Source organism: Chiloscyllium plagiosum, unplaced genomic scaffold (assembly GCF_037043375.1).
Source record: "Chiloscyllium plagiosum isolate Xiang-an unplaced genomic scaffold, Cpla_swu_hap1 HiC_scaffold_21, whole genome shotgun sequence".
In the NCBI taxonomy this organism is placed as follows: Eukaryota; Metazoa; Chordata; class Chondrichthyes; order Orectolobiformes; family Hemiscylliidae; genus Chiloscyllium; species Chiloscyllium plagiosum.
Window position 1 is genome coordinate 19916927 of NW_028270159.1, and position 12357 is coordinate 19929283.

Below are 12357 nucleotides of genomic sequence, written 5' to 3' on the forward strand. Positions count from 1 at the left end.
GAAATTGTGTTTTATTTAAGCGGAGGTGGGGGTATGGTCCTGAATCCGACAGTGTCTTCAGCCAACTATATTAATAGATTTGTAGCGATGAGGTACTTACTGCTCTTTCTCTAACGCCATCATAACGAATAGTGAGATACTGCCCATATTGGTAGGGTATTTATTATTCAGTTATCTCGACGGTCTGTGATGTGGTCACAGTAATTGATCTACTCGGCCGCTTCAATCAGCTCGGACCACACATTATGGGCCGCCAAACCAATCTGTCAATTTTGCAATTCCCTTTCAAAAGTAATAATAATTAGCCATCTGTTTTATTCAAACAGCATAGACCACCATATATACTAAGAAAATTTCAATCTATTTCTCGTTAACTCAGGGACAAAGTAGAAGTTAAATTATAAATAAGCCAGCCACATACATATTAAGATGGAATGGGATAACTGAAATATTTAAATTTGACATGTATTTTTCTGGTTGGAATAAATATTGTATACGTATGTACAAAGAATGCTGTGGTCTCAGTAGCCAATGGATACCTAATTATGTCCCTTTTCCATGGATATTCTTTGGCTATTGCATGAGGATTTGTCATGGAAGCAATGTTTGCATCAGTTCTTCAGCAGAAAATTGATAATGAGTGCAGTACAAACTCATGTAAATCATGTATAAGTGAAATTGAATCTAATTATACCCCATCCAGTCTGCACATGCTCTGTCTGTTAAAATGACAAAAGGGGAAACAATTGCTGCACTGGCCTTTTGAAAGACACTTTAAATCCATTCTAAATTTGGTGACAGATGTTTCCTATTAATTTAGTTGCAATTATTGTTTACCATGAAACAAATTTTGGCCCCTTGCCTTTTACATAAACCTAAACTGCATTTTAATAGCCCAATAAAATGTGCACTATGGCATCAGTGCTACAGCAATAATACTTACTCTTAATATTTGTCATTTGTTATATGTCAGACTTTCAAACTTATTTAAATTTGAGTGTCTCAATTTAATTGTCATCATTTAACAACGTGATACCTATTCACATCCAGCAAAATATTGGAATTCCAAAAGAGAGAACCTAGCAATCAAATTTGATGGGAAAAATAATTCCTTTTGATATCTTGGTTATGTGTGACATTCCTAGTTTAGTATTTTAAGCATGTTCATCAACAGTTGTTGCATTTATTTTTTTCAGTTATCCTCTCCCAATCCCCATCCCCAAAAACCCATCACCATACAATAAAATGCTTCTTTTGTTGAAATTCAAGCTTTAGTAGATGAATGGCTATTCACATGGGAACTTCTGTAGGTATTTCTGCATGTTTGACCTTGAGGGATCTAAGAAGAAAAATAGAGGGTGTTTTCGATTAAGTTGCTTTTGATCAGCGCTTTTAATACATTATACATTTTTTTCAGCATCGGTTTTCTTTCCTCCTGCTACACTTGTGTGGAAGTATGGAACCTGTATTTACTGAACCGTCATGTGCCACCTGAGTAACTATTGTTTTTGGGTTTTTGTGGCGCATTGGTAATGCCCTACCACAGGGCCAGAAAGTCCAGGTTCAAGTCCTACCTGCCCTGGAAGTGTGTCAGAACATCTTGAATAGGCTGTTTTAAAAATATTGGTTTACTTTTGTCCAACCAGTGAAATAATAGCAATTTATCAAGGGCATGAAAGCTGAGCCTAGTCAGTCTTAACCCTGTGTCCTCATGTGCTTTCCAGCAGGTCTCATCAGAGAGACTGGTACAGTATTACTACCTCAGCTGAGATTGAGCTATTCACCTTGAATCATGTGTTTAAACTTGAGACCTTCTGGTCTGTAAGGTTTCAATACACATTTTTTTTGTCAACAGGAGTTATTGAAGAATGATGTGTTCCTCAAAACACTACATCTAATTTTATTCTGATGGTGAAGATTTTCAATTTCTAAATACTTTAATTGCAAGTTTCTTTCATTACCACACTGAATACACTTATGCCATCTTTTTAGGATCCTGATTCTTGTATTGTTTAGTTCAATGTTAAATATTCTGATTAAATGCATAATTTGTAAAGCAAATCCTGTTAAATTGATTTTTCAAGACTTCTTATGGGCCCTTCACTCACCTCTGCACAAATGGCTGCTTCCTCAATTCACTTGTTTCTGGCAGACAAAAAAATAGTTCACATCTTTTGACAAAAAGCAATGGGAGTTCATTGCCACAGACCTGGCTACCCAAACTATTAATAAGGCTGTTGACAGTACATGGTAAGCTCAGTCATTTACATTATATCTGGACAATTGCTAAGGATAAATGGTTACTGATATATTTTCAAGTGTGGAGCATGTGGAATGCAATCATGTAAAGGTCAACAAAAAAGTTATATAGGCTTTAACTACAATCAATCATTCTTTTCTGCAAAATATTTTTACACCTGAAGTACACTTGTATCATTTTTTTTCTTTTTTTTTATTTAAAGACCCATATGTGTTCAAACTAGATGACTAATACTATATAATTCTCACTGCTGTCCCTTCTTTCATCTACTGTCATGGATGCTGCTTTAATAGAGTGCCTCCATCAGAAGGAAAGACCATTTACTCAACAATGATCTGTCAGTTGTCTTAAGTAAGTCAGTTGCTAGGTTAATTTAAGAAGGTTTTGGAAAGTCTATTTTATGGTACTTTGCCTGATCATTATTTATTTTTTTAAAAAAAGGAAAAATTAAACTACTCCTGCAACAAGTAGGTCAATTTTAATGGCAAAAAAATGTTGAATACAATATGTAGTGTGCAGCATGAAACAAACAAGCCTCTCTTGGTTTTAGATGTCATAAGAATCCTGTTGTTTTACTATCTTTGTATGCTTTCACGTAGATTCTATAACAATATTATGCAGCAGTGAATTCCAGCAGATGCTTCATCACAGCTACTGTGTAGCATTTGACCATGCTGTATCTATGGCTTGTCCATCTCCAGTCAGAAAGTGCTCATAAACATCTTCAAGTTTCTTTGATGAGTAAAGTACTATACCTGCTAATTGAAGATGGATTCAATCTCCCTTTGTTTTTGGAATTTATGCATACAGTAAGTTAAGATCTTACCTTGGTATGGTTTATATTTTGTTTTTACGGCTGTGATCTTGCAATTCTAATATAATTATAATATTTGCTATTGGTGCAAGACTTGACTCTCTTGGAGAACGGCCAGAAAAATATTTGTCATTGTTGCGGTTGTGGAAGAAACAGACTTTCATTGTTTTCAGTGTTGGAGAAAATTAAAATAGCTTCATACCACATATTCCCAAATCATAATTTTAATAAGTTTACTCAGAACTAGAAAATTTGTAATGCTGACAGATGACCTAAAATTAGAAGCATGGATTGGGTGCTTTTGATTTAATTTTGAGGCAGAGAAAATTTGTCAATAACTTGGATTTGAAAAACCATCTTTGCTTAGACCACAGACAACAAGCACAGTGAATGTGATGAAGCAACAGTGTACTTAAAACCTTCCTTCTTATACACCATATTAAAAGGTTGCTATAATGATTATATTTCCAATGTGTGATCAGCATGGTTTTCTGATTCCTAGTTATTGCTCCTAGTTGTTAAAAATTGGGTTTTCTGAAAAGATTATTTTGAAATAATAAATAATGGGTAGAGAATAAGGGTGTGCAGATTTTAGATAATTTGCAAAGGAAGCAGAAGAAATAATGAAGAAAAACATTTTTAGGCAGCAGTTGGTTAGCATCTGATGCATACTGACTGAGTTTGGTGAAGGCCGATTCAATTATAAGTTCTCTTCGAAAACAGAATTAAATAATTATCAGCCAGGAAAATTTTACAAACCTGCATGAAAAGGGATGGACTCTGGATGAATTGCTTCTTTGGAGAGGTAGCACCAGACACAATGGACCAAATTGCCAGCTTCTGTGCTGCACACATTCTACCTAGTTGGAAGGTAATAGTAGTGGGAACAATTTGAGGTACTGAGTTGTGGGCACTGCACATGAAGCTTATATCACACCACATTATCGATTATTAGTTTATTTTTCCCAAAAATAATCTTGCAGTGATTCTGTATCTGATTGTAAACTATCTGTTTGATTTTCCCCTGTCTCCTCCAGCAACTGATTCCCATTTATGGAATCTGATGATCTATCAAATATAAATGAAGTAATCTCAATAATAGCCCATCTTTTTTGTCTGTCAGTTTTTTTTTACCTTGTGTTTTATTAATACCTGTAGCTACCTATCTGTTCCAGGTTTGGAGACATTTCTTCCACATTCCAGGCTTTCCTTTACTTTTCCTGTACTTTAGGTTTTCCATAGTTAGATTCAAATTATTTGAGGAAGTATATTTAGATTTCATATTTATTGAATCAATGTTTGAAAGTGTAACAAATGAGTCTGTAGATAATTTTTTACACACTTTAATTATTTGGATTGATTTTAAAATTCTATCTCCGTTGGGCACTAACCTCTGTGCCATTCAGTAGATTCCAGGGAAAAATTAAGAGTTGCATTTCCAGAACTACAGCTTCATTTTTGTAAGGCGGCTAGCCTTATTCACCCAAGGCTAGTGGATAGGGGTGCAAGGTCAAATACATTGAAGTCAGTGGAAGAAATTGATTTGCTGCTAATTAAGCAAGGGAAGTATTTTCCCAGTGTGTTAGCTCTTAAAGCCAATCTGTCAATAACGACTGCAAGGAAAAAAGAGACATTAACCCTAATTTCATTTGTTCTGACAAATCACATTTCCTCAAAATTGCAGTATCTCTGCTTCTTCTGTATCTTCTACTGAAACGTTGCTGTATCTCACAAAACCATTATGAAATTAATGCTTTTGAAACTGTTAGATCCTGTTTAATTTCAAATATGTGAATTGTGCCTCTGTCAAATTCTCCTCAAATCCAAATGGCAATCAGATGGAAAGTCCACTTTGGTATATTCAGTGCTGTTGCTTCAGCAAGTTGATAGGTTGTTTGTTTTAATGTTACAAAGGAGACTTTTCCTTTGAATGTGGATATGAAGAAAAGTTTGAAGTTAATTTGAGTTTTTCTGCTAAGAATATATTGGTCCAGTGTGCAGCTTACTGATTTTAAGTGTAGTTTTTGTTTTTACATTTTTTGAGGCATTTGTAGGAATTAGACTAATATTCTTCATTGGTATGAAGTGTTTCACCTGAAATTCCATTATGTAAAACCAAGCTAATATTACAAGCAAATCTTTATCAAGCATCACCGAACTTGTGATTTTTAGTTTTGCTGATAGCATACTCTAAGAGCTTTCATGATTTTAAGGAAACAACGTCTTACATAAATATTTCTGCTTTAGTGATAATACATCATAGGAACATAGAACATAGGAGCAGGAGTAGACCATTCAGCCCCTCACCAGCTCTACCATTCAATATGATCATGGCTGATCATTGAGCTGAATACCCTAATCCTGTCCTGCCCTCCTCCATGTCCCTTCATTCCTTTAGCTCAAGAACTATATCTACATCCTTCTTCAAACACATGATGTTTTAGCTACAACCACTTTCTGTGATAGTGAATTCTACAGACTCACCACTTTCTGGGTGAAGAAATCACAAGAGAACTTCTGTCAGAGCCAATAGTCCTGTGTAAACTTCGTCTGTAGTGAATGAACGAGGGACTGCATATTTTAGTGATTTACCTGGGATTCGCAGTTGTATTTGACTGAATTCAACTTGGCTCAGACACAGCTTTACGGAGGTCCTTGTTGGCCATGCCTATTTAGAAGAGTAATGTTTCAACACCTGATTAATTTTAATTTGAAAATAAAAATCCAAGCCCCACTTAACCATTCTTTCTCCTCTTAATTTTGCCTGAAAATTAACTCGTGCTTTTATCTAATACTTAATACAATCTTCACTAAGCATTAATTCTCAATTAAACCAGGTTCAAGCATTATGCATCTTATCAACTAATCAACTTTTGCCTCACCTGTTGAGCTCATTCTCTTCTGGCTTATCAGTAATTGTTGTTGACTATACGCATCTATATTAACAAATAGAATTTAATAAAAATTGAGCAACAAGAAATGAAAGTGAGTTTCAAACAGGAGAAGCTGATAAGCTTATGCCCATGCTACTGTCATAATTCAAAGCTCACCAGGAAAACCTAGTTTTGAAATACAAAAACAGACCATAGTATACTACTTGAGGATCCATAATCTAATGTAGAAGAAGACAAATCCTAACCTATGATATATTTACAATGTTGGCCATATAAGGAAAACGCTTGAATGTGTATATTACCATACTTGAAGGATGGCCTGCACTGCTTTACAATCAACTAATTTGATTTTGAAGTGCAGTCATATCTCAGACAAAATGTTAACATAGAATTAAACAATCTTAGATACAAGCAAAGGGTAAAAACCGAGACTTCTTCAGGTAAGGAGTCAGTGGTTAAACTAATTTTTTTTACTCCTAAAATCCCTCACTCTTTACCTCTGTCAGCAAGCACTTAGACCACTTCCCCATGCCCTAAGGCTTGACTTCTGAATTCTTGATAGGTTCCTTGGCTTAAAGAAAGAAATAATGTTTTATAAAGCACCGTCCATGATGTCAGGATATTACGGAATGCTGCACAGCCAGCAAACTACTTTCAGCATATTTTTGCACTCATTGTGAAGGGAAATGTGGCCAATTTTCAGGCAATTAGGTCCCATAAACAGTAATGAAATAAGTGGTGATTTACTGTTTTTTGAGTAATAAATGTTGGAGAGTTCGTTGGAAGAATGCTACTCATCTCCAAATAGTGTGAAGGATTTTTAAAATATCTATTTGCAAGACGGGACACAACCTCAGTTAAACAGCTCATCAAAAAATGGCAATCTCTGACAATGTAACACTGCTCTTTAGCCCACCTTAGCATCAGTTTAGGCTACTTGTTTAAGATTGGCTTTAACCTAAGATCTTCTGATTCACCAATGACAATGACGCCACTGAGCTACAGCTGACATGATTCAACACTCCACAAATTTCAACTTAAAGTGCTGTTGCCCACACCTTTGAGCCATTCTTTCTCAGTTCTACTTTGTGCCCCCCTCAAGTTGATATTCTCATCTTCAGATCTCCTAGTTTCTTTCCTCCACTCTTCAATGTTGGTTTCTTTCTTTTGTGCACCTGACCAAACCCCCTAAAAATATATTGAGGAGTTAGTCTAGACTCTAATGTTTTCTTACGTTAAAGATAAGTGTAAGACGTTGTGCTCCGTATGCAATTTGATTGGCCAAACTAACAGGCTTGAACAAAACACCCTTTTTATTCATATACTATTATTAAAATACAAAGTAAAATAATTGGCTTGACTGTAACTCTATCAAAATGCTTAGCACAACAATATGTATTAACTATTACTAATTAACTGTTTCAATGTAGTAACATCCCATAAACGCGCCCTTAGCAAAGGCAAATTCAATAAAATAGACGGTCACACATGCAATTTTAGCAGCAGGAAGAGAACTCCAGGTTTTAGCTGTAACAGAGAGGGGACAAAGAGCTTCCACATCCAGCTTCACAACCCCAGCAATTGCTACTGAAAGCTAAAACTTTAGAGTCCCAGATCTGAGGGAGCTTGATCCTACCCATTCACGCTTTTTCCATTGTTCCAACTTGAAAAAGAGCTAAGTCCTCTCAAGCTGTTTACTTTATTGGCTTTGGAGCAGACTACATATGACTTCTAACTCAATTTTTCATTATTTATTTTTTAAAAAAGGGCAAAATACACCTCTTAAATCCATAGCGATTGTTCCACTTCTGTAGAGCATTCTTGCATCTGCTAATTCAATTCCATGATTGATAGCCATTTTAAAATTGCTCTGTATCACTGCTAATCGGCTTTTTCCCTTTTTCAGCTTTTTTTTTTGCAAAACCCTTCTGAATGACTCTGGCTGTTGATATGCTGCTTGTCCCATTTGTTTCCTCTTGTTTGATGTCTATTGTTTTGTCCTTGTGTGAAAAACAGAGATTTTTTTTCTGTATGTAAAGAATACTGCAGAAATACAAATTGTTGTTTCCAAGCAGGAAATTGTGCAAAATGCAGCAATTGTAGAAATCAGTGGAGGTTATGATGGTTTGTGATGTTGCAACAAATTATGTGCCTTAACATGTGTGGAACAGCAGTTGCAGAAATCTGTGCAAATGCCCTGAAAGATTTATGTTACAGAGTACATTGCAGTTAGAGTGCTAAGAGGATGAGGGTCCCCCTTGAAATCTTTTAGTCTTCAGCCTCCAACTTCCCCTCTGCAAATCTCAATACCTGTCCTGCCACTGCCACCTTCAATTCCCATGCCTCAGTTCCTTCAGTGTCCATCTCGTGATTGTGCTGATTCTCCTTTTACCTCCAGATTGTCTTGTATTGTTCCCAAGGGTCCCTGGCTGTGAACTCCTTACAGTGGTTTACAACTTTGCAACCAGTGTTCAATTTAAAGGAGAATGTAACGTTCATCAAAGTGCAGATGTTAAGGAGAATGAGGTCAGAAAGGCATAATTATATAAGATCATTTTTGTACCTTGACCAGTTCAGTCTCAATACTGTGGGAATATGGGAATGGGGTGGTGATAGCCTATTGGATTAACAGCACAGCGATTTAATGCCAGAGACCCAGGTAATGTTTTGGGGACCTGAGTTCGAATCCTGCCATGGCAGATGATAGAATTTAAATGCAATAAAAATCTGGAATTGAGTCTAACAATGACAACGTATCCATTGTTGATTGTTAGCAAATTCCATCTGGTCCACAAATGCCCTTTCGGGAAGGAAGCTGCCATCCTTATCTCGTGTAGCCCACATGTGACTCCAGACCCACAGCAATGGGGTTGACTCTTAACTACCCTCTGGGTTATGAGGGATGGGCAATAAATGCTGCCCTAGCCAGCAACACCCTCATCTTGTGTCATGAATTTTTAAAAATTGGATATCAGAATAGAGGGTGTCAAATGTTGTGGGAGAGAGGACTGATGGGATCATAGTTGCAACAACAGCCAGAACAAAATGCAGGTTGGTGTTCAACAAATATTTGAGAAAGAATTATGAATTTCTAGGAGAATTGGTGATTTTGGTCATGAAGAAAATGTGTTCTTTTTACGAAGGTAATTACAGTGAAGGTCTGTATAGTTGCTTTCATTTCCGAGGCAGATTTCTGACTCATGGCTTTAATTAAAAAAGGTAGGTGTAAATGTAGGTTAAAGAGTATAAAAGAGTATAAAAACAAAGGAGGCGGTTGAAAACAAATTAGGAAGAGAATTTTGGAAATATTCCAAAACAATTGAGGTGAGATTAGCAGCAGGTCAAGGATGTTCATGTAGGATGCTCTGGTACAGAAATCAAAGAGAAGTAGGTACACCTGCATTATTATTGATAGTAATTTTAATTCAAGTTTAAAGTACATGCTGTTTAGTGCTATCCTGCATGAGTAGTGTTAACCCTTTCAGTTTCTAAATACCTCAGTATTTAAAAACAGAAATAAACTTCTAAAATGGTACTAATACGATTCAACTGTCTGTAGCCCATTGTCAGATTTCACGGCTGTAAGAGCAAAATTACCGCATATTGAAATGCAGCTCGCAGTGTTTCGTTCTCACTTCCACAATAACAGCTTTGGATAAACAATGATGCTTAATGTTGCCAACTTGTGAAATTGCTGGTTTAACAAATTCATGGAACAAACCAGCTGTTTACTCCTCACTTTCCTTTCAAGTAGAGGATCAATAAAAATCCTTTGTGCAATTACTGCATATTTAACCTTGTTACTTATGAAATTGCTTGCCTTGACATGTGTTGTCATGTTCTTTTTGCTTGAGTTTGGAATCGATGAGATCAAATCCACGTTAAGATAAAGGGGTGAACATTTAGGAATGTAACCACAGTTCCATTGCTTATGGCATACAAAAATTGCAATGAAAGGGATCATCACTTTGATTAATTCCATAAAGCTGATTGAATCCAGACCACACTTCCTACTTTTCATCCGTAGTTTATTTATAAAGCAGCAAATCCACATGAGCACATATGTCCTTGAGGCAGTTTTTTATTATAAACCTTTTAATACAATTATTCATTATTAGTGCATTAGGATGTCACAAGTGAATAGTCTATTAAAAGTTGTTTTTTGGGCACATGATTCCATGGGAGTAAGTTACTAAATGTATTTTCTCTCTTCTAAGATTGAAAATTACTATTGCAAAAATATTGCTGCTGAAAGTGGAATTTAAAAACTACTTTCTAACAAAACACTAACTTTTCCAGTGCTTTAATTACAAAGCATCAGTAAAATCAGATCAGTCTTTGTTCTAATATCTCCATAGTTCATGCTTTGAACACATTCCACAAGATAGTGTAAAAATTATAGAAATATTTTTACAATAAAGATTACCAATTTTTTTAGCTATCCATCAAACTTTATTAAACCCTTTTTAGTTTTATGTATAATACCATTGGAAAAAGGAGGATTAATAAAACTTAATTTGACTTTAAGTTATGATGTTAACTGGACATACATTATTACAAATTGAGTTTCACAAGGGATAAAATCCATGCATTTCCTTAAAAAATTTATTATAAAGAACTTATTAGAAATTAATTTTTATTCAGTCAGTTCTTTTTGTAAAGATTTTATGCCGGAGTTACTTAAATCTTTTTATCTGAACAGAATTTGAATAAAGCATATCCTCAAAAACTTATTATTCAGAATTATCCAGAATAGTTTCTGTTGCTTCTACTTCATAAGGTTTGATCTAGGATTGTGAAATTTTACTTGTACTCTGTGCTTACAAGAAATACCTGAAGGATGACTCTGATTGGGGAATGTATGTAATTTGCTGACATTAATGAGGCAGAAGAACGATCTAGATCTGCTGCTATTGTGCCTGCTGGTGTTATTTTTTGTTGATGTTACAATTTTTGTTAGTGTCAATGATATTTATCCTTGCTTTAAATGAAAAGACATGCCACCTGTTTAACTGTCAGGTTTTTTAGCAGTTTAATGATGCTCGATTTGATACCTGCAGCTATCATTAGTGATTCTTATGTGATAATGTCAGTCCAGTCTAAAAGAGGAAAAAAAACAAAATAAAAATGATTGTACAATTTAATACTACTTCATTAATATGTGAATTTTGCTTGAATTCATTTATGTTAGCTTGTCTTAGGTGGTATGGTCTATTGCTGGTATTCCAAGCAAATTCGGTCTTTGTCATGTGGTGTAGGTTAAAGAAGAGGTCAGGTCTCTTTCAATAGAGTAGAATATCCTTTATTGTCATGTATACTCCATTGGAGAAGTTCAGTGGCAAGCTTTTACAATATCTGCCTCTTATGGCACCACCGTCTTAGGTTCAAGTACCTAGGTACAAATCTTGGATACAAAAGAGGAATTAAAAAGTAGTTGCATTACTTTAAAAATTAAGTTAGAAATAAGACATTGTTAAAGCATCGACATTATAGTCTGGTAAGAAAATTTCAAATAAACAACATTTTATAGTAGCTCAGTGCAGAGCCTCTGCACATGGTCTGACTGCCTGCGCCAAACACCAGTCGACCAGCCACCCCTGCTTTGCTCCAAACCCCCAGTCTGCCCCATACCAGCTCTCAGCTACTTCAAGGTAAGTTCCAGGACTGTCTCCCCTGTGCCAGTCTCTGCCCGGACACACTGCCTGTCTGCTGCTCTGGGTTGCTGCAGTTGTTTGGTTGGTGAGGGGAGGGGTGCTTTTCTTTCAAATAATCTAGCTCACTGATTCATACCTCCTAATGCCTTGTATACTAAGAGGGAGAGGGAGGCAATTTGTGGCTAAGAACTAGGTCATAAACAAGGGTGTGCAAATAAAAATGTGCTTACATTTTAACATGACATGTTCACTGGACTTAAATGCACAACCTTTTGACTTGGGTGATAATGTTGCCTTTGAGCCACAGTTTTGGAATTGCAACCCTAAATCTCCACAAATTTGTTACCTGCCTTTTAATCTTAAAAGCTACTTAATTGCTCAAACTTCTATCTGCCTCTCATTATAACTCCTCCTTTGGCCAAATGTCGATTGTTTGCTGCCCCTGTGTTATGTCTTTGATAATTTTCCAGTGCTAAGGACATATTACAAATGCAGCAGTTGTACTTGATTGTACTTTGAGTGGTTGTGGGTGTGGTGTGTACAGTTTCTTTATGCTCCCAACACAGTTTTAGAAACATTTTAATGGAATATTCATTTTTGCATTTCAATCTCAGAACAAGTATCCTGAAGAAAACGTGAATTCTGCTACTTTTTGGTTGCCAACTCTCAAATGAATTTCTGGAAAATTGATAATGTAATCAGTCTCCATGTGAAATTCTAACGATTGGAAGGTCA

General features: G+C 35.8%; 1 protein-coding gene across 7 annotated transcripts in view; it reads left to right on the plus strand.

Moving 5' to 3' along the window:
* Positions 1-12357, plus strand: part of LOC122564877 (disabled homolog 2-interacting protein-like) — a 699362-nt gene that overhangs the window by 489629 nt on the left and 197376 nt on the right. Inside the window, exon 1 of one of the 7 annotated variants that reach the window (XM_087998389.1) lies at positions 2919-3069. The exons of the other annotated variants lie outside the window; for them this stretch is intronic. Coding sequence (XP_087854515.1) covers positions 3029-3069 — 41 coding nt within the window. The 5' untranslated portion in view covers positions 2919-3028. Of the gene's footprint in view, positions 1-2918; positions 3070-12357 lie in introns of those variants that run through there. 7 annotated transcript variants of the gene reach the window in all.